Source organism: Oncorhynchus keta, chromosome 27, assembly GCF_023373465.1.
Source record: "Oncorhynchus keta strain PuntledgeMale-10-30-2019 chromosome 27, Oket_V2, whole genome shotgun sequence".
Taxonomy (NCBI): domain Eukaryota; kingdom Metazoa; phylum Chordata; class Actinopteri; order Salmoniformes; family Salmonidae; genus Oncorhynchus; species Oncorhynchus keta.
This window is the reverse complement of record NC_068447.1, coordinates 38,545,767-38,568,803: the sequence shown is the minus strand read 5'-3', so window position 1 is coordinate 38,568,803 and position 23,037 is coordinate 38,545,767. Positions and strand designations below refer to the sequence as shown.

Sequence of the window (23,037 nt, the reverse complement as noted above, 5' to 3'; positions counted from 1 at the left end):
ACGGTGCACCTGGCACCTACTACCGTACCCCGTTGAAAGGCACTTCAATATTTTGTCTTTCCCATTCACCCTCTGAATGGCACACACACACAGTCCATGTCTCAATCGTCTCGAGGCTTCAAAATCTTTCTTTAAACTTTCTCACCCCCTTCATCTATACTGATTCTGACAAATGAATCACTAGTCACTTAATTCATGGCACTTTAATAATGATGTTTACATATCTTGCATTACTCACCCCATATGCATATACTGTATTTTATACCCTCTATTGCACCTTGCTTATGCCGCTCAGTCATTTCTCAGTCATTTCAGTCATTTCTCATCCATCCTTTACTTAGATTTATGTGTATTAGGTAGTTGTTAGATATTGCTGCACTGTCGGAACTAGAAGCACGACCATGTGTATGTGACCAATAAAATGTGATTTGGATTCAAAGTGGATTTAACAAGTGACATCAATAAGGGATCATAGCGTTGACCTGGATTCACTCGGTCAGTCTATGTCATGGAAAGAGCAGGTGTTCTTAATGTTCATCCTGAGTTCAGGATCATTAATTCGCTTAGCTCTACTTGACCCTTCTAGGCATGATGTCACTTCAACCTGCATTACCCAGGGTAACTTTGGCTATTCCTCACTGCCGGTGGATGACTAGGGTACTACCTGCTCTCCCTCTCCACCTTGCAGGTCCATGAATGAGATCAAGAACCTTCACTACCTGCCGAGGACCAGTGAGCCCAGAGAGGTTCTGTTTGAGGACCGGACCAGGGCTCACGCCGACCACGTGGGCCAGAGCTTCGACTGGCAGAGTACGGCAGCAGTGGGCGTGCTGAAGGCTGTGCAGTTTGGAGAGTGGTGGGTTGTTAGTGTCGTTTGGGGCATGATGAGTGTTTATGAAGTGTTTGGCATTCATTTGGTCTCTGCTCTCAGCTGCAATGCAGTAGGAATGTACTGGTGAAACAGTTCCAGTTTGGGAAGCTTCATCCAGTGATACTGTTGTCATGACAATATGACAGCCGGTTATTTGTTATGAACCACTTGAGTTTTCCCGATTTGTGTTATCAACATTTTATTTAGGTGTGATCCATATGTCCGGTGTCCAGCTAACGATTGTGACGGTTCTTTGTTCAACAGGAGTGAGCGTCCGAGGATAACCAAGGATGCGGTGTGTTTCCACGCGGAGGACTTTAACGATGTGGTCCAGAGGCTGCAGCTGGATCTGTACGAGCCCCCCGTGTCTCAGGTAGGAACCGAGCTCTCATTGAACCTTGAACGTGTTAGGGTGATGCATGATTCTCCTCTGTGTGGGATGATAGCTGGTCAAATGTCAGATTTGAATGCGGAACGCTTCAGCGGAGATGACATAACGTGCCATTTAGTGAGTTAGTTTCGAGCTTTAATTAGCAGGACGAGAGGCTTAATTTTGGCCGCAGAGAATGACCCGACCTGTGTGATATTCATTTTCGAGAGTTCGTAGGGTTGACCTTGATACCAGACACGTCAGGCTTACTTTTTATGTTTGGGAAGGATCAGGATTTTTTTTTTTTTTAAGATCTATGGCCGAAAAACGTTGACACAGTGAACAACATGGTGTTTGTGGGAGTAATCCTCATTTTACAATGAGGAGAAATTAGGAGGATCAGGCAGGCCTACCCTTAAATCTCATCTCCCTGCAGTGTGTCCAGTGGGTGGACGATGCCAAGCTGAACCAGCTGAGGCGGGAGGGCATCCGCTATGTCCGCGTGCAGCTGTGTGACGACGACATCTACTTCATCCCCCGGAATGTTATCCACCAGTTCAAGACTGTGTCGGCAGTCTGCAGCCTGGCCTGGCACATCCGCCTCAGACAGTACCATGAGGAGAAGGATGGGGGGGAGCACGCCCAACACAAGCCCAACGACCAGAGCATAACATCAGGTAAAATCTTTTCATCATCCCTCTCCCCAGCCCAGTCAGATGCCAAAGTGCTCCACTGCGCTGGTCCAACACAGAGAGACAGGACCCAGGGAGGGGTGGCCAAGACAGAGGAACCAGTGTTTCAGAAGCCTGCTACTCCACCCAGAGAGCCCCAACCAGCCCCTCCTCAGCCTGCCAAGTCTGCCCACCTGCGACCTCCCTACCCGGGCATCAGCCCCCTGCCATCTGTCGCTTCTGGTTCTAACCCCCCTACACTGGAGCCCAGGCTTCCACAGGCCCTGGTCTGTCCTCCTCCCCCTGGTCTAAACTACAATTCCCCCCGACCACACAATGATGTACAGCGTCACTGCCCCACTGACTTCCTTAAATGACCTCCGCTCCCCTTTACTCCTTTACCTCCTTTACCCTCTGAGGTAGAGGAGCTTATTTAAAGGAGTGCAACTGTGTGCATTTATGACTGACATTCCTATGTATAAAAAAAAAAAGAAAAAAAACAATCACAATTTTCTTCTTGAAATTGTTGAACTTTTTCCTTTTAAATTATTCCGACTATAATGTATTATTTGTATGTGTAAATGCAGTTTGAGACAAGCCCAGATGTTTTTTTTTCCTTCTCTCAGCCGAAGTGTGTAATTTAAATGTAGAAACATTTGTCAGAAAAAGTGTCAGTGTTTCATATTTGTTTTAGTAACTGAAACTTCGATCCCTCTGGGGAGTTTCCTAACTTCTTTCATGAGTTACTGAAGCAACTCGCTTTACCAGTCAAGATAGAGTACCATGGTATATATCATGAACACTGCCTAATTAGTTTTTAAATGACATGTTTTCCCATCTCAAACGGTGAAATAAAATGTAAAAATATATAGTAAGTGCCTATTAAGTGCAAAATAAAGGGACAGGGTTGACCGTAAACAGGGTTGACGATTTCATCTTCAAGCAGCCATCAATCTGACAGGGGAAACTTATTGTTTACAACAGGGAGTGGCAATTGAATGCAAGTTTCACCAAATTTGAAAACATCCTAACCTGTCTATCAATGGATTCAGGGTTGTCACCTGCTTTAAAAACGATGATTTGATTATTAGATGTTCATTGTTTCTTTTGAAAAATAAGTTTTAAAAAGGAATGGTTTCATCATATTAAAACTGGAGTTCAGTTCATGTAACAGGGTTGACCTTAAAATGAGGGACAGACATAAAGGAACCTCTAATCACATGAAATGACTTGGTCAAAGCAACACAATAACAAGGGCTTTACAATGATGGTGAAAACTTGGAGAAAGTTTGGGGTTAAGTGGGGTAAAATGTCCCTGAAAGGGACATGTCAAAATGCTGCATTTCTGCACTTTAGGAAGTCTTTCTTCATATATTTAAAATTTAAAAAACGGATTTATTGAATTCTCCATATTGTCTATATTAAAGGGCACTTATTTGAATATAACAGGATTTAACCAATTCTGTATTGGTGCACATTTTCTACTTAAAATATTTAGTGGAACGACCCTGTTATGGTTTCTTTTGAGCTTAGTCATATTCTGTTGTGGTGTGGAGTGTGGCTGATGACCAAGGCATGCTATGTGTAGTGTTAATACAAATACTGTTACTGTTGTTGCTGTTTCTAATTTAATTCATGAGATATTGTTTTTACTATGTTGTCTAACAAAAAGTCAAGACAATTTTTGGGGGAAAAAATAATAAGTTACATTTAATAGAATTATGTTATTAAAGGTGTGATCAGTCATGTAAATTGAGAAAACACACAATGGAATGCATCAACTTTTCCTGTGTTTAAAAAAAATAAATAACTGTATGCCTGTATTATGTATGAAACAACTGAGTGGCATTACTTTTGTAGGCATTATAGAGAAGAAATCAGTGATCTTCATCAATGGGTAAATTTACAGCAATTGGTCTTGGATTTGCTTTTAAATTATAGCCTGTAAAGAAAACACATCCACCAACCTACACAATGAACGTGATGTACGTACAGTATCGGTCTTATCTCACACCTCCATGAAAAATATTACCGGTACAAATATATTTATCCTACAAACAGTTGTCCCATCGTGGTGGGTAACATTCACACTTAACAGTGCAGGTGTAGATCTAGCTTTTGTCTGGATCAAAAGTAGACTACACAATCTAACAAAATCAAAAGGCATGTAAAACTATCTTGATATAACATGTATCAAGTGTTAACAACAATTTACAGTATCTGACCAGGCAAAATAGTAAAAAGTAGCCCTCTCAAACATATTTATCAACTCATCCATCCTTTTGCCAACATGTGATTTGCGTTTTTCGCAACCACAGTACAATCAATTTGTCATGAATAGCAGGTAAAATAAATCTCATCAGAGATTGATCAACGAGCCGTAACAGCAGTTTGAGAAACCGTGCTTGTGTCCTTCCAGAATCGATGCAGAGGGAGAATGCTACAGTACAGTATGTCATCCTCCATGTCTTCATGAAATACTCTTCCTTCACACTGTGATAATTAGTCTGGGAACGGTCACTGGTCTCAATTGATAATGACACAGGAGTTGGAAAAATGGCACCAGCAGGCCTGAGACCAGGCTATCACTGGTTCAGTTGAGTAGCCGGTATCGACTAGCCACATGCAGGGTTCCAGCCCTGTGATCTCAGGACAGTGGCCAGACGTGTCCAGCTTTGTTGACTGCCTGCCTTAAAACCACGTCTCGGGGTGAGTCCTTGGCCCTTTAGGCTTCACAAAACGACTCCCAAATCCTGGAGAGAGAACAGACTTTGTGAGACTGTGATTCTTTATGATACTTTGAGAGACTTTTGAATTAAAAGGACTATTGATGGTTAATGAGATTTGCATGGATCTCCTTTGAGAATGCTTACCAAATTTGAACACTGATGATGAGGCAGAGGCACCATAAGGAGGAGGTGATCCAGAGTGGGCTGTTGCTGGTGGGGGGTTGTCTTTGCTGTGGGTGGGAAGAATGTGTTACTATTTTAGCTAGCAGAGGTACACGTGGGGGGGGGGTATGTTCCAGGCAGCAGATCCATTTACAGGGATCTGTTACTTACGTTTCTGTCTGTACTTGAAGAACTTCAGGCTCTGAAAAAGAAAAACCGAGACTGCTGGCTTTAGATAAGACAGAGCTGGAGAGTGGGGTAAGTTAAGACAAAGGGGGGAGTTGAGCCGCCCATGTTTCTAGGAAACCATACACAAAATGAAGTCTGCGAAGGAAGAAACCACATTGAAAAAGTGGCAAGCAAGTTATGTCCAAAAAAACAGATTTTCACCAAGTCAAAGGAATTTGGGGTTAAATGCTTCATGATGCTTGTATCTAAACCAAAGGAGATCATTTAAATATTGTTCTAAATATCAGTCGGGGTCTCCATAAACTTCAATATGAGTTCTTAAAGCGAGCATGGAAGTGCATCATTTTATCTGTGTGGGCAAAAAAAAATCCTTGATGTAAATTGAGCCTATGGCAAGTTACGAAAATGTAAGTGTTTTCTTCCCAGGTATAATACAAGGCATTATTGCTAGGATACGAGGTAACAACAAGGCCTGGAATATATTAAGGTTTTCAAAAAAAGTACCAAGTGTTTAAGTGTTAAGCCTAAAAGGATTAAGAGACAAAAAAGCGATTGTGATTATGTTGAATTGTGTTTGGGAAACAAAGATCGACATGGTTCTATAAAGGTAGTGGTGTTTCATTCAGTACAGAAATGTGTAGGAGGCTTAACTTACCATGTCTCGCGGCTCAACTTACCCCATACACGAGGTAAGTTGTGCCAAGAGACCACTTTATGGACCAGCTATGTTTTAAAAACGGTCATTTTGACATGAATTCGGAGTATTTCTAGGGATATGCAACATCCTGAAACATATGTACATTTCTTTGTTTGAAAGAATACCATATTTCCCTTGACAGAGATGAATGTAGAAAATGGCTCAATTTACCCCACTCCCCCATACTCAAATAACATCACAGTATAGAAGCACCAGATCCTCCAATTTTTTTAACCAATAGATCAAGTCTGTCAGTTACTGTGACTCTATGTACATAGCCATTACCTTTGTTCTAGACATGCCCTTCCCACTGTCCTTGTCTGATTTGTTGTCAGCAGTACCAGAGCTGGTTGAGATGCTGTTGACCACCGGCTGCTGGTGCTCCATCTCAGCTAAGAAACAGTCATCAGATGTTTCACAGTTAGGGAGCCATTTAAAAATGACAAATAAAAGTTCAATTCAATATCATCAAGAGTCATCACTATGTGGGAATAGGGCGGATGGTTGGATTACTGTGATTTGAATCCTCTTAACAAGGAGAGAGATCGGATTTACATGGGCCTGTGGTGTAGTTAAGTGAGACAGAGTTGATAGTTGTAATTGGGGGGGGGGTCTACGTTCTGCGCGTTGCAACTCACCACTTCCTGCTGTCGCCAAGGGCACAACGGCTGGAGTAACCAGATGAACAGTCACTAGGTGCTCTGCACAGGAAACAGACAGAGAATAATCAACATAGATTTTGTCTCAAACATCAGATAGCTCAATTACCACCCTCCAGTGGCTTGAAAGAGGACCTCCAATCTGTACACTGACATTATGGCTCATCATCTTGACTTCTATTTTGGTAGGTGCAGCTTCTGCATAAATGACTCTATTCAATGATCCCTATTAGGGCATTTTATTGTGTAAGGGAGCAGAGCCCAGAGCAACAACTTTAAGTTGACGGAAGTTGACTTAAGTCTTTGTCAACTCCAAACAGACAGACTTGACCCGATTGCAGAAGAAGGAAACCACACCAAAAAAGACAGATGGCTTTTCTCAGCCAATACCGTGAAAATAGCTTACCTTGCCGTGAACTCTTTGCCCGGACGCTCTGAGTGAACAATTTACAGTGTTGTGTTAATGTACTAAAGTATAAACAACAACTGGAACATCTGAGTCATAGCATGAATCACAAGGAAGACAAAAAATGCTTAGTGATTTTTATATCTCTAAGGGGCATTTAGGAAAGATGTGTTAATCTATTGCACAAAGGGGTAGGTGGCAGCATCCTGTTCTAGACGTAACCATTAAATACACATGACTGGTAGAGTAAGAGACTGTGAGTCGCTACTGTCAGGTAGTGTGACCAGAGCCATATATTTCGAGAGTTGGGCCGTTGAGGTTTCTGCATTATGATGCATTTACATGACTACAACATTCTATGGCAGCCATGTTGACTCCCCATTAACATTCTATGGGGACTATTTAAATTCTGCTAAGTAACTGAATGTCTAGAATTAGAACAATATTCTAAATTCTAAAAATTAAAAGGCCCAACTCTCTAATAATGGGTATATGAGACCACAGAAATGTAATTACAAGAACCATCCCCCATTGGAGTTGAATTATTTCTATTATTTCTATTTCTAGCAACAGCATGTCCGCTACCTTGCTCCGATTCATGATTCCATCCAGGAATCTTTTGGGTTGGGAGTTCCCCGACCACTCTGAGGACGTACCGATCCTCTGCTGTGTGGTTGTGGTCTGGCTGCTCAGGCTCTGCAGGCAGGGGGCGCTGTTTTGATCAAATGCAACTGCCCAAACAGTAGAACTTCAGATTAGTACACAGTCGATTCATTACGTCGATTGAGACAGAGTTTACACACAGAGCCATTTACATGTTAACATCGAGAGCAGCACTCACGTGATGATTGCGAACGTGGTGGGGATGAAGAGATGTGCTCACCGTCCTGCACGACCACCATGAAGGATTCTGGGGTTCTCTCAGGTAGAGGCGGAGTCAGTCTCTCTGATCATTCACAAGAAAGCAAACAAGTCAGTGAGGACCCCTCATTATAGGAAAAAGTTACATTGAAAGCATAAAATGGGTGTCACTTTTGCTTACCTGGAGGTGAGAGAGTAAGGACCAGAGGGTGGGGAGGGGGAGGGGGAGGAGGAAGGTTTATAGATGTACAGGGAGCAGGAACCGAAGATACAACTAGGGGAGGCACTGTAACCGGGGGTGATACTGTAACCTGGGGTGATACTGTAATGGGAAAAGGCCAGAGACAGATTAAAATCACATGGCGTTTTGTGACTATCCATGTAATATATATATATATATATTTATTTTTATGAACAATCAATAAAAAAAAGACCTCTTTATTATTCTGAGAAAAAATACATATTTGACAAATGTACCTGAGAGTGTTGTCATTTTAACTTTTAAGCTCCTGCTCCTCGTCCAAGATCTCTTCTCCACCAGAGCTGGTGTGTCCCCTAAATGGCCACACCATTCCGAGGATGTTCCAATCCTGCTGTCCTTTGGCCTGTCCTGGACCATCTTCTCTACAGGGACTGAGAGGGGAGGGAAGACAGGAGTGCTCCTACCGGCATCGTTGGCCAACACAAAGGACTCTGGCGTTCTCTCTGGCAGTGGGGGGATAGGCGACAGGGGACTCCCTATGGGGGAAAATGAGGTTGAGAGGAAATGCATGTTTGAGTGCTTATCAAGAAGAGTTTATAAAGAGTACTCACCATTCCTCCGCTCACCATTCCTCCGCTCACCATTCCTCCGCTCACCACTCCTCCGCTCACCATTCCTCCGCTCACCATTCCTCCACTCACCATTCCTCCTCTCACCATTCCTCCGCTCACCATTCCTCCACTCACCATTCCTCGCTCACCATTCCGCCACTCACCATTCCGCCACTCACCATTCCTCCGCTCACCATTCCTCCACTCACCATTCCTCCGCTCACCATTCCTCCGCTCACCATTCCTCCACTCACCATTCCCCCCCCTGAGGGCCTCAGCTTCAGCATTAGAAGGGAGGATGATTTCTAACATCTTAGGTTTAGAGATGTTATCCAAGTGCTCTGAGGGGCACAGGAAGATATTTCTTTTTAGCCCTCCAAATATTTTGTTGGAATATGTTAATCCCACATTTTAAACAGGAAGCATGTCAAAATTTACCTGCACCAGCAGCCAGTACATATGATTCAGCAGTTCTCTCAGGTAATGGAGGTGGACTGTCTTCATCTGAAGAAACTGCACCCAGGGCAGCATTGGTGGTGGTGAGGGCCGGCAGCTCCATCCGCTGGCTGTTAAGGGTCAGGCTGGGTCCGTTGAAACAGGGGTTCTCTGTCCACTGGCTCAGTGGAGCCTGCTCCTCCTCATCATCAGACCCTTTGGGATCCTGAGCAGCCAGGGGTGAGTCAGGCCCAAAGTAGGGGTCCTCCATGGTGAGACAGAGGGAGTTGGAGAATAAGTCCACAGGAAGCACTGGTATTTCCAGTGGGGTGATCTCTCTATCCATCTCCAACTTCTCTTTCTCCATGGCTATCTGAGAGAACTCCTGAGGCCTGATTGCCTGAGGGGTTATGATGGGGATACTGGTGCTGGGCTCTTGCCTCAGGTCCTGGCTGGTGGGCAGGTTAGCAGGCTGTGTGTGTAGGAAATAAGGTCTCTGGTAATTAGGCTGTGTCGGTAGCGGGTATGGTGGTCTCTGATTGACGGCCATGTTATTGGGCTGTTTCTTGCAGGGTTGTGGTTTCTGGTTCACAGTCTGTGTTTGTAGGGAGTTCTGCTGTTCCCGCTGGCTGTCCCTAGCTCTCAGAGCATTGAGGATGGCTGAGGGGGAGCACTTAGCCGCGTCACACAGTGGGTCAACATGCACTTCTGGGTCAAAGAAGGCCACTGGTATGCCGTGATTGGATATCCCACCAGGCTCCTCGCTCTCTGTGTGCCTGGAACAAAATAGGAGTTATCCAGACATTTTATTGAAGTAAGGCCACTGGAGTCATTTTTCTCTATGCGTGAGAACCCTAATTGGCTATTGTGATATGCAGTGCATTCGGAAAGTATTCAGACCCCTTAACTTTTTCCACATTTTGTTACATTACAGCCTTATTCTAAAATGAATTGTTTATTTTCTTCCTCACAATACCCCATAATGACAAATACCCAATACCCCTTCACCCCAGTCTGAGGTTCTGAGCATTCTGGAGCAGGTTTTCATCAAGGATCTCTCTGTACTTTGCTCTGTTCATCTTTCCCTCGACCCTGACTAGTCTCCCAGTCCCTGCTCCTGAAAAACATCCCCACAGCATGATGCTGCCACCACCATGATTCACCGTAGGAATTGTGACAGGTTTCCTCCAGACGTGACGCTTGGCATTCAGGCCAAAGAATTCATTATTGGTTTCACCAGACCAGAGAATCTTGTTTCTCATGATCTGAGAGTGCTTTAGGTGCCTTTTGGCAAACTCCAGGTGGGCTGTCATGTGCCTTTTACTGAGGAGTGGCTTCCGTCTGGCCACCACGATAAAGGCCTGATTGGTGGAGTTCTGCAGAGATGGTTGTCCTTCTAGAAGGTTCTCCCATCTCCACAGAGGAACGTGTGGGGTTCTTGGTCACCTCCCAGACCATGGCCCTTATCCCCCGATTGCTCATTTTGGCCTTATGGCCAGCTCAAGAAAGAGTCTTGGTGGTTCCAAACTTCTTCCATTTTAGAATGATGGAAGCTACTGTGGTCTTGGGGACTGTAAATGCTGCTGCCTTGACACAATACTGTCTCAAAGCTCTACGGACAATTCCTTTGGCTTGGTTGTTGCACTGACATGCACTGTCAACTGTGGGACCCTAAATAGACAGGTGTGTGCCTTTCAAAATAATGTACAATCAATTGAATTCACTACAGGTGGAATCCAATCAAGTTGTAGAAACATCTCAAGGATAATCAATGGGAACTAAATGCACCTGAGCTCAATATCGAGTCTCATAGCAAAGGGTCTGAATACTTCCAGTTGAAGTCAGAAGTTTACATACACCGTAGCCAAATACATTTAAACTCAGTTTTTCACAATTCCTGACATTTAATCCTAGTAAAAATTCCCTGTCTTAGGTCAGTTAGGATCACCACTTTATTTTAAGAATGTAAAATGTCAGAATAATAGTAACGAGACTGATTTATTTCAGCTTTTATTTCTTTCGTCACATTCCCAGTGAGTCAGAAGTTTACATACACTCAATTAGTATTTTGTAGCATTGCCTTTAAATTGTTTAATTTAAGTCAAACATTTCGGGTAGCCTTCCACAAGCTTCCCACAATAAGTTGGGTGAATTTTGGCTCATTCCTACAGACAGAGCAGGTATAACTGAGTCAGGTTTGTAGGCCTCCTTGCTCGCACATGCTTTTTCAGTTCTGCCCACAAATACTCTGTAGGATTGAGGTCAGGGCTTTGTGATGGCCACTCCTATAACTTGACTGTGTTGTCCTTAAGCCATTTTGCCACAACTTTGGAAGTATGCTTGGGGGTCATTGTCCATTTGGAAGACCCATTAGCGACCAAGCTTTAACTTCCTGACTGATGTCTTGAGATGTTGCTTCAATACAAACACACAATTTCCTCCCTCATGATGCCATCTATTTTGTGAAGTGCACCAGTCCCTCCTGCAGCAAAGCACCCCCACAACATGATTCTGCCACCCCCGTGCTTCACGTTTGGGATGGTATTCTTCGGCTTGCAAGCCTCCCCCCTTTTCATCCAAACATAACGATGGTTATTATGGCCAAACAGTTCTATTTTTGTTTCATTAGACCAGAGGACATTTCTCCCAAAAGTACGATCTTTGTCCCCATTGTGCAGTTGCAAACCGTAGTCTGGCTTTTTTATGGCGGTTTTGGAGCAGTGGCTTCTTCCTTGCTGAGCGGCCTTTCAGGTTATGTCGATATAGGACTTGTTTTACTGTGGATATAGATACTTTCATACCTGTTTCCTCCAAAATCTTCACAAGGTCCTTTGTTGTTGTTCTGGGATTGATTTGCACTTTTCGCATCAAAGAACGTTCATCTCTAGGAGACAGAACACGTCTCCTTCCTGAGCGGTATGACAGCTGCGTGGTCCCATGGTGTTTATACTTGCGTACTATTGTTTGTACAGATGAACGTGGTACCTTCAGGAGTTTGGAAATTGTTCCCAAGGATGAACCAGACTTGTGGAGGTCTACAATTTGTTTTCTGAGGTCTTGACTGATTTCTTTTGATTTTCCCATGATGTCAAGCAAAGAGGCACTGAGTTTGAAGGTCGGCCTTGAAGTACATCCACAAGTACACCTCCAATTGACTCAAATTATGTCAATTAGCCTATCAGAAGCTTCTAAAGTCATGACATTTTCTGGAATTTTCCAAGCTGTTTAAAGGCACAGTCAATTTAGTGTATGTAAACTTTTGACCCACTGGAATTGTGATACAGTGAATTATAAGTGAAATAATCTGTCTGTCAACAATTGTTGAAAAAATGACTTGTGTCATGCACAAATTAGAAGTCCTAACTGATTTGCTAAAACTATAGTTTGTTAACAAGAAATTTGTGGAGTGGCTGAAAAAAATGGTTTTAATGACTCCTAAGTGTGACAACCTAAGTGTATGTAATCTGACAACTTCAACTGTATGTAAAGTTTTTTTTTTGCAAACTTTCTATCAACCTGTTGTTGCTTTGTTATTATGGGATATTTTGTGTAGATTGATGAAGACATTTTTTATTTAATCCATTTTAAAATATTGCTGTAACTTAACAAAATGTGGAAAAAGTCACGGGGTCTGAATATTTTCCGAATGCATTGTACATACAAAAGTATGTGGACACCCCTTTCAAATGAGTGGATTTTACTATTTCAGCCACACCCGTTGCTGACAGGTGTATAAAATCGAGCACACAACCACGTAATCTCCATAGCTTAACATTGGCACTAGAATAGCCTTACTGAAGAGCTCAGTGAATTTCAAAGTGGGTCTGTCATAGGATGCCACCTTTCCAACAGGTCAGTTTAACAATTTCTGCCCAGCTAGAGCTGTTCCGGTCAACTGTAAGTGCTGTTATTGTGAAATGGAAACATCTCGGAGAAACAACAGCCCAGCTGTGAAGTGTTAGGCCCCCGAAGCTCACAGAACTGGATCAGCGAGTGCTGAAGTGTGTAGCGTGTAAAAATGCTCTGTCCTCGGTTGCAACACTCACTACCAAGTTCCAAACTTCCTCTGGAAGCAAAGATAGCACAATAACTGTTCGTCGGGAGCTTCATGAAATGGGTTTCTGAAGATCACCATGCACAATGACAAGCATTGGCTAGAGTGGTGTGAAGCTGGCCGCCGTTGGGCTCATGAGCAGTGGAAACGCCATCTGGCGCCAAACGCCATCTGGCGGATGCCAGCAGAATGCTACCTGTACCTGGAGGAGGAAGTTCCAGTAAAGGGAAATGTTAACGTTATATCATACAATTACATTCTATATGATTCTTTGCTTCCATCTTTGTGGAAACAGTTTGAGGAAGGCCTTTTCTTGTTCCAGAATGACAATGCCCTTGTGCACAAAGCAAGGTCCATACAGAAATGGTTTGTCGCGATCAGTGTGGAAGAACATGACTGGCCTGCACAGAGCCCTGACCTCGACCTCATCAAACACCTTTGAGATGAATTGGAAAGCTGACTGCGAGCCAGGCCTAATCTCCCAACATCAGTGCCCGATCTCACTAATGCTCGTGGCTGAATGGAAGCAAGTCCCTGCAGCAATGTTCCAACATCTAGTGGAAAGCCTTCCCAGAAGAGTGGAGGCTGTTATAGGAGCAAAGGGGGGACCAACTCCATATTAATGCCCATGATTTTGGAATGAGTTGTTCGTCGAGCAAGTGAGCACATACTTTTGGTCATGTCGTGTATTTTGCAATAGAGATATGCTTCAAGGTTTACAGTAATGCATCATGAAAAAAACATGAATTGTCAGATCTATGGTTGATGGGGGAAAAGTCTTTACTGTGCGGTACCTGTGTTCTGTCTGTGGTTCCATTTTAGGTTCTGGTTCCTGTTCAGCTTCAGACTCCTCACTGAGGTCAGAGAGCTCACTGTCACTGGCTGTAGGGGGTGAGGGGGCCGCTGGCACCTAAACAGTTTAACAGAATTGCACGCTTAATCACTCTCCCACTGAGAAAGTATTTACATAAAACACAGATCACTGGTCATAGTCTGTCTGTTTTGCTGTGTTCCTCTGCCTGTGGTTTAACTGTTGCTACCACATGACCAAACAGCCAGCCTGGTTCCCCTAGCAAGAGTCCTTGTGCACAGAATCTCAGATCTACAAATCACCTTTCATCCCAAATAACTACTCATTAGGTGAACAAAATCAGTGATTCTGCACCTCGCCTTGCTCAAACTGATCCCCTCAAACACGCTGTCTGTCTCACCTCCTCTGTACAGGAAGGGGGGACTGGTGCCATGGACTGCAGGTACTTCTCAAACAGGAACTTGATGGTTCTGTATAGTAGCTCGTACTGTTCCTGTAGTTAAACACAAAACCAGTTCTGTTAGTGTTCAATCGATCCCTTATCAGTTACCACAGTAAGATATTATTGTGAAGCATTCCAACAAAATAGTCATGAGAGATTGCAGTGGGGAGATTGCACGTGGGGAGATTGCACGTGGGGAGATTGCACGTGGGGAGATGCTACCAACGTTAGAGATTGCTCTAAATATGTGGCTCTACTTGTTACAGATTAAGGCTTCGACTGGGTTGGCATCAGATAATGTTGAGCTACAGCCTTGCGATAATAGCTCAGATAGAGGCATGTCACACTGTTTGTATGTGCTGTATGTGATTACGCTAAAAGAGCACTATGAAGTGAAAACACACACTTGGTCTAAAAGAAGCCTGTCACAACGGATGTGTTTATACACGTGGTTATACGTAAAAGCCCTACGAAGAACTCTAAGCGAAAACACTACCTTGGTCTGAACCACAGAAGGCCTCTGTGTTCTCATGTCTTTGACCAGGTCATAGATGTTGAATTCTTCTGTGAGCAGCTGGAAATGAACACAAAAGGCGTCGGTAACGATCGGTAAGGTGACACACACAGTTACAGAAACGGTATCTTTCAGTACAGCACGACATCGACACAGTAGTCTTTGGTCCTCTGCTCACACTCTGGTTCGGAGGAGATGTTACTGTATAGGGTAGGGCAGGTACCATTATCTCACCTGTGTTTTCACCAGGTTCCAGGTGTAGTCGATGGCACACAGTGCTCCTGTTCTTCCACAGCCAGCACTGCGGGGACAAACAGGAAGAAAACAAGGTTAATGTAAAACACAGTACATTAATTAAGAACCACAAACAAGTACACTATACATTCGTTGTTGACAGTACAAACTAGTGTGATGAAAGGCCTTGCTGAGCTATTAATGTGTAACAGCGCTTTAGCACCCCAGCCTGCAAACTGCAGTGTATGTGAGTGTACACAGTGTGAGCAGTCATTGCACTGCAGGCTGCTATTAACGCCCTGGCTGTCAACTCTGTCAGCTCTGATCTGGCACATATATTCTGCTGCCTGTCCCTGCAGGCCTGGTCCTTCCTGCTCCTGGCCCACACAGCCTAACTGACAGATAGACCGTCAGACTCTACTCAACAGCCCAGGCACAGTTGAAGTCGTCAGTTTACATACACTTAGGTTGGAGTCATTAAAACTTGTTTTTCAACCACTCCACAAATTTCTTGTTAACAAACTATAGTTTTGGCAAGTCGGTCAGGACATCGACTTTGTGCATGACACAAGTCATTTTTCCAACAATTGTTTACAGACAGAATAGTTCACTTATAATTCACTGTATCACAATTCCAGTCGGTCAGAAGTTTACATACACTAAGTTGACTGTGCCTTTAAACGACTTGGAAAATTCCAGAAAATGTTGTCATGACTTTAGAAGCGTCTGATAGGCTAATTGACATCATTTGAGTCAATTGGAGGTGTACTTGTGGATGTACTTCAAGGCCTACCTTCAAACTCAGTGCCTCTTTGCTTGACATCATGGGAAAATCTAAAGAAATCAGCCAAGACCTCAGAAAACAAATTGTAGACCTCCACAAGTCTGGTTCATCCTTGGGAACAATTTCCAAACACCTGAAAGTACCACGTTCATCTGTACAAACAATATTACGCAAGTATAAACACCATGGGACCACGCAGCTGTCATAACGCTCAGGAAGGAGACGCGTTCTGTCTCCTAGAGATGAACGTACTTTGATGCGAAAAGTGCAAATCAATCCCAGAACAACAGCAAATGACCTTGTGAAGATGCTGGAGGAAACAGGTACAAAAGTCTCTATATCCACAGTAAAACGAGTCCTATATCGACATAACCTGAAAGCCCGCTCAGCAAGGAAGAATCCACTGCTCCAAAACTGCCATAAAAAAAGCCAGACTACGGTTTGCAACTGCACAATGGGGACAAAGATCGTACCTTGAGAAATGTCCTCTGGTCTGATGAAACAAAAATAGAATTGTTTGGTCATAATGACCATTGTTATTTTTGGAGGAAAAAGGGGGAGGCTTGCAAGCCAAAGAACACCATCCCAACCATGAAGCATGGGGGTGGCAGCATCATGTCAGCATCATGTTGTGGGGGTGCTTTGCTGCAGGAGGGACTGGTGCACTTCACAAAATAGATGGCATCATGAGGGAGGAAATTGTGTGTTTGTATTGAAGCAACATCTCAAGACATCAGTCAGGAAGTTAAAGCTTGGTTGCAAATGGGTCTTACAAATGGACAATGACCCCAAGCATACTTACAAAGTCAAGGTATAGGAGTGGCCATCACAAAGCCCTGACCTCAATTCTATAGAAAATTTGTGGGCAGAACTGAAAAACCTGACTCAGTTACACCAGCTCTATCAGCAAGAATGGGCCAAATTTCACCCAACTTATTGTGGGAAGCTTGTGGAAGGCTACCCGGAATGTTTGACCCAAGTTAAACAATTTAAAGGCAATGCTACCAAATACTAATTGAGTGTACTTAAACTTCTGACCCTCTGGGAATGTGATGAAAGAAATAAAAGCTGAAAGAAATAATTCTCGTTACTATTATTCTGACATTTCACATTCTTAAAATAAAGTGGTGATCCTAACTGACCTAAGACAGGGAATTTTTCCTAGGATTAAATGTCAGGAACGGTGGAAAAACTGAGCTTAAATGTACTTGGCTACGGTGTATGTAAACTTCCGACTTCAACTGTAGGTGATATGAGGGCAGCCCAGTCTCCCGTGGAGAGTGAACTGTTCCAAGGAAAACGTGTGTAAGCAGATCTGTCATTTCATACGGTAATACTTTCCTATCCTCAAACCTGCCTGTGGGTTAACTGACTGAGTAGAGAGGAGAGCGTGGGTCTTATGGCACGGGCATGCCTGATGCCTATGACTGAACATTCCGTTCCTGGTGGTTCATCTATCTGTGATGCCTCCTGTAAACCACGCCTGGATGTCAGCCTGGCACACGGACACTTCTATACACTGACTACTGAAGTGTAATGCCATCTGACTGGGGTAAATCATCTCTCGCAATTGGCCCTAATACAGGTTGCTAAAGAGGGTCTATCATAGTCTTATTATAGAGAACAGAGAGAGGGGATAGCATGTCTTGTGGAAAACTCTTGATGCATTTGAGGATTTATCTGTTGAGTCTCCTTTCTGGAGTGTCATGCAACACTTGACTCAAGCCTATGACAAACACGTTGTGCAACTTTCAAAGAGGAGGCCTGTCACCACCGATGGAATTTCCGTGTGTCACTGTGGTCATAGTATGGAAAAAAGCGCTGTTCTCTCTCTCGTGTCTTACTCATGAAAGTCAGTCAACAGAGTTATTAAAGGAGGACAGGGTTGAAAAACACATCACCACCACTAGGCCCTCAGATAAGCAACGGACTTACACTCTGTTACCTTTTCACTGGCTTAGCATGCAGTGCTAAGTACTTTTGAGTTCATGTGTTAGCTGTAACCATGGCCAGAGACAGTCAGAGAAAAGGAAAAGATATACGAGTGTTTGTTGTAACACCCACTGTCGCCTGACGGCCATCCGCCCACGAACACTTCCTGTCTGTGTGTCTAAGAGAAGAGGGAGGTGCCTGAGCATAAAGGGGTCTACAGCAGGGGACCCACAAAAATGTGTTCCACCTACAGAACAATTACCATTTCATGAGAAAGGACACCACAGCATCATAGAGATATATGACTGCCTAGCATTAGATGCAAAGGGAACCTAACTTTCCGTGCTTTGCGATGGTTTATTGACTCTCCGTATCAGACAATGATTCATACACACAGTACACAGTTAACTTGAAGTAGGGGGGTTGAAGAGCTGACCTGCAGTGGATACAGATGGGTACATCCTCATGGGCCTGGTAAGCTCTCATCTCCTGCAGGAGCTCCAGGATGGGAGGGATGGTGTCTGGGACCCCGTGGTCCGGCCAGTTGATATAGTGCAGCTGTCTCAGGGTACGACTCCACTAAGGGACAAACAACAAAGTTCAATGTTAACACAGACAGGGAGACACACCAGGAGACCTGTGTACTCACACGGGGCTTCCTGTTTACCCCTACCTCATGTGATGTTAGTCTTGAGGGGATTTATTGCTGACATGCTCGGCACCAAAGTGTACTACAATTCCACCCACAAAATATTCCATCACAACTTTGCGTTTTTAAGCATTTATGTCCTCAGATTCTATCCATGATAGTTTCTAATTAAAGCTGCATTTCAGTTTATAGTAAGGGTATAAACAGTGCTTACATTGCGGTAGGTCACTCTTAGGTTCCTGCTCACATAGTCTCCTTTACTCTCCTCTGAGTCCTGTACACAAACACACAGTTTGGCAGTTTAGCATTATTTTCACACAGAAAACCTGCAGAGGTTAGTCTTTTTAACCTGAGAATGACATTAGTATACTACATTTACTTGACACAAGTGATTATCAATGTTTAGGCATATTTCAGGCATGTTTGAGGAGAACCCTAGAAATTAGAATCCCATAGCAAAAAAATACTAAGCACATCAACATATTTTTTAAGTGAATGTATCTGGATTTTCAAAGGTTGCATTCATCTACCATTCATGACAACTGATCACTGCAGTGTAGATAACCTAGTTATGGTTAAGAGGCCATTTGGCCAACCAAATCAGGAAGTGGTCAGAGAGCGAGAAAGAGAGAGGAAGTAGCCTACTACTCACGCAGTAAATAGTAAACGGGTCACACACAAAAGGTTCCTCTTGTTTCTTTGGCCAGTAGCGCTCACACTTTTTCTACAAAAGAGTAACACACACAGTCTTCAATGCGCATAAAGCCACAACACCGACCATTTTAATAACACAGTATTTTACTATGAAATGCAGTGTAAGCAGTGGTGTAAAGTACTTAAGTAAAAATACTTTAAAGTACCTCTTAAGTAGTTTTTTTGGGGTATCTGTACTTTACTTTACTATTTATATTTTTGACAACTTTTACTTCACTACATTCCTAAAGAAAATAATGTATTTATTTACCCCATACAGTTTCCCTGACACCCAAATGTACTCATTACATTTTGAACGCTTAGCAGGACAGAAAATTGTTAAATTCACACACTTATCAAGACAACATCCCTGGTCATCCTACTGCCTCTGATCTGGTTCACTCACTAAACACAAATGCTTAGTTTGTAAATTATGTCTGAGTGTTAGAGTGTGCCCCAGGCTATCCGTAAATTTAAAAAACACAAGAAAATTGTGTCGTTTGCTTAATATAAGGATTTTTTTTATTATTCATACTTTTACTTTTGATACTTAAGTATATTTTAGCAATCACATTTACTTTTGATACTTAAGTATATTAAAACCAAATACTGTTAGACTTTTACGCCAGTCGAATTTTACTGGGTGACTTTCACTTTTACTTTAGTCATTTTCTATTAAGGTATCTTTTACTCAAGTATGACAATTGGGTACTTTTTCCACCACTGAGTGTAATAATAGAGAAATGTATAGTGTACATGAGCATAGAGAGTGACTTACCCTGCCCATCTCAAACTCCCTGCAAACCATCACTATGACCTGTTAGAAGACAAGCTCACCATCAGTCCATCAGTATACCAAACCCACCAGAGAAAGAGAGACAGGGGGAGAGAGAGACACACACAGAGACAGGGGGAGAGAGAGAGAGAGAGACACACAGAGAGACAGGGGGAGAGAGAGAGAGACAGAGAGACAGGGGGAGAGAGAGACACACACAGAGAGAAAGAGAGACAGGGGGAGAGAGAGAGAGAGAGAGAGAGAGAGCGAGAGAGACACACACAGAGACAGAGTTGTACCTCTGTGTCGTACTCCCAGAGCATCCTCCAGAAGTCCAGCACTGTGTGGGGAAGAGGGCCCTGGGTGGCAATGTAGGCCCTGGCCCCTGACACTCCCTGGGGGTACGCAGAGCACAGTGTCACACACTCGTCCACCTGGGACTCTGCTGCAAATACTCTTCTATTGTACAGTCTAGTATACCAGGACAAAGTCCCATCACCCTACCTTGATGAAGCTGGCATTGATGTAGTCATTATCGTTCTTGGAGGTGGTGAGGGACAGTTTCACTCTGCTGTGGTCAACTGAAGGGAAATGAGGACGCTGATTGTAGTGAGATGTAGTAGTGAAAGGTTATAATGAGGACTGCATAAATATACCACTTCAAACCACTGCATTAGACTGTAACGGTAAAAGCTGACTTACAGGGAACAATATCCTTGTATCGGTTCTTCTTCACGTTCTCCTGCTTATCTGCTATCTTTGTGGGGTAGGTTTTGTCAGTGCGGTACTTGGTGGACTGGCGTTTGAGCCTCTGCAACAGAGGGAAGTGAGGCAAATATTAGAGAACCCAACACGTATGTGTGCATGTGAAGGAGGGAAGGGTTTATCCCAGTCTGGCTAACGCTTCAATCTATGTGGCTAAATGTGAGGGTGTCTAATGACCTTGTTCCTCTGGGGAACTGGAAGCAAGTAGCCATCGACAATGAGGTTGCCGTTGTCACAGTTCCCATGTCTGAGTCTAGTACCTGCCCACCATGGTTTGCATTTACAGTTCTCTTCAGTGTTAATAGAGAGGAGAGACAGTTGAACTGCAATAAGTTGTCACTCCTCCCCAGAGCTAAATTCAGTGTTATAGTCACACCCTGTACACTCTGTGGGTAACACTGTGACACCACTACTACTGCCAAAGCTTTTTATCTGGCATGGCTCAAACGTACAGACATTAGCTTCCTGGAAACAGCCCTAGCCATAGACTAAGAGAGAACTTCCAGTCATCAGTGACTCCATTCCAATTAGTAGTGAATGAGTGACACTCCAAATAAAGCCCCAGAGTGTCCCTTCCTGGTCCTCTGTATCTCAAACACACTGGTCTTTTTGTTCAGGCCCAGTTCTCACAGACGGCCCGAACACAAGGCTGATGCAGAGCAGGCCGGGAGCAGACATCTGCACCCTGCAGACCATAGAGCTCTTTTTGTTCCTCAAGGAAGTGATGTGAGCTCTGTTCCCCCGGGTGGTCAGGACGGCAGGGGTATGACACAAGCAGGGCGGCGTGCGGAGAGAGAGGAGAGGAGAGTAGGCCCAACACCCTCAGTCACAGAGGTGTCACTCCTCACCATGGCGATGGTCCACAGGTGATGCCATCCATGTGAACAGGACCATGGGGTGGCCCGAGACGGCGTTGGTCAGACTTTATCTGGACAGTCCAGATTTTCCATATGTAGATGCACTGCAGATTGTCATACTGTCAACAAACTATCTGTTGATAGGAAACTGCTTGATAAGATTACGGTTAGGTTTAGAATAAGGGTAAGGGTTCGGGTTAGAGCTAGGGCTAGTAGTTAGTTGAAATGTTACTAATAGCGGGTCGAGCATCCACAGATGGACTATCCAAACAGTGTTACCACAGAGTTTTAGTTGAAGTGCACCGGTGATTGATGTCACTGTGTATACACTGCTTCACTTGGCCCTACTAACAGGCTTCTGTCATATCCATTTGCATTTGTAGCGCAAGCGTCCGTCAGTCACTGTGTGTGTGTGTGTGCGTGTCTGTGTGTCTGTGCGCGCGTGTGTTCGCGTATGTGTGTATTTGTCTGCGTGTGTGTGTTTAAGCGCGCGTGTGTGTGTGTGTGTGTGTGTGTGTGTGTGTGTGTGTGTGTGTGTGTGTGTGTGTGTGTGTGTGTGTGTGTGTGTGTGTGTGTGTGTGTGTGTGTGTGTGTGTGTGTGTGTGTGTGTGCAGGGTGGGTGGTGGTGGGGGGCTCGTTCTACATCAATAACATTGCATTTGCCTGTAGATCTCCTTCCTTGTATGGGGGCCTTTAGAAACAGGCAGCAGTGCAGTAAGAGGAAGCTAATAAGCAGTCGTTGGGGATTGACTGACAACCCATACAGAAATAGCACAACATACAGTAAATAGTATGTCTCTCCTCTGAGCATGACATTCTTTTGTACAATTCTTCTTGGGACATTGACAGAGTTCTGTCCAGTGGAATGAAACAGTTTGGCTTCTCACAACAGCACTCTATGTCCGCCCACACTCACATCCAAACAAACACACACACACAGTGCTCTCTAAGCTTAGACATCACAGCAGAGGTAAAGACCGCACCACTCCAACGCCAACAGAGTTAATCCACTTGTTGATGAAGTGAAACAGCTCGGAACCCGTCCCGTGTCTGAGAGAGGAGTCCCCCTGTAACAGAGTGATCAAATAAAGAGAATAACTCACCAAGAACTCCCCGGTGAAGCCACTCTCCGCCTCCTCCACCTCAGCCTCCTTGCTCTCCACTTGAGCCAGGAAGCCCCTCAGTATCCAGGCTTGCTGCTCCATGGCTGGCCTGTTGGGGCTTGGCATGTGCTGCTGCTGCTGCTGCCTGGCATGTCAGGACACACAGGGCCACGGGGCCATATGAAGGGGGGGCCCGCTGTCTGGGACCTGGGGGTGTCTCTGCTCCAAGCGGCCTGGGGTACTACCATACAGCGGTTAGTATCACACTGAGGATGAAGAACTATGCTAAAAGGCACAAGGCACTTCTGTCAGAGCTGTCTTCAGTTTCGAGGAAACAGCAGCAGCGAGTTAACAGGCTCTGTGGTCAGATTAAAAATATCACCGCGCCCCCTAGTCTCTCTCTCACTGGGTCCTAGAGCGAGCCCTGTTCAGGAAGCACCTCAGCACGGTGTGTGTGAGGGAAAGAGAGAGAGGCAGACATAGACACAGAGAGATAGAAACGAAGATAGACATAGATGTACTGACACATGTACGCACATACATACACACATGCTTGAACAG

General features: G+C 44.2%; 2 protein-coding genes across 3 annotated transcripts in view; one reads left to right on the top strand and one right to left on the bottom strand.

The window, feature by feature from the left end:
* The window catches only part of LOC118359978 (lysine-specific demethylase 9), an 11,790-nt gene extending 8,055 nt beyond the window's left edge, over positions 1 to 3,735 (top strand). The window contains exons 5-7 of the mRNA XM_035738946.2: positions 689 to 856; positions 1,136 to 1,244; positions 1,678 to 3,735. Coding sequence (XP_035594839.1) covers positions 689 to 856; positions 1,136 to 1,244; positions 1,678 to 2,289 — 889 coding nt within the window. The 3' untranslated portion in view covers positions 2,290 to 3,735. The remainder of the gene's footprint in view (positions 1 to 688; positions 857 to 1,135; positions 1,245 to 1,677) is intronic.
* LOC118359977 (tyrosine-protein phosphatase non-receptor type 12-like) lies at positions 3,600 to 23,037 on the bottom strand. 2 transcript variants are annotated; one of them, XM_035738944.2, is made up of 24 exons: positions 22,477 to 23,037; positions 20,454 to 20,562; positions 20,256 to 20,332; positions 20,051 to 20,146; positions 19,755 to 19,793; positions 18,936 to 19,007; positions 18,498 to 18,557; positions 18,071 to 18,213; positions 14,919 to 14,985; positions 14,667 to 14,744; positions 14,129 to 14,221; positions 13,712 to 13,827; positions 8,867 to 9,639; positions 8,638 to 8,769; positions 8,093 to 8,353; positions 7,797 to 7,937; positions 7,596 to 7,700; positions 7,340 to 7,485; positions 6,755 to 6,782; positions 6,328 to 6,390; positions 5,975 to 6,081; positions 4,975 to 5,005; positions 4,786 to 4,871; positions 3,600 to 4,665 (listed from the first exon to the last, which is right to left on the bottom strand). In XM_035738944.2, the coding sequence occupies exons 1-24, from the start codon at positions 22,600 to 22,602 to the stop codon at positions 4,645 to 4,647; spliced, it is 2,970 nt and encodes a 989-aa protein (XP_035594837.2). In that variant the 5' UTR covers positions 22,603 to 23,037; the 3' UTR covers positions 3,600 to 4,644. The 2 variants fall into 2 exon arrangements, with proteins under 2 accessions (XP_035594837.2, XP_035594838.2); XM_035738945.2 differs by having other exon boundaries at positions 8,683 to 8,769; positions 22,477 to 23,034.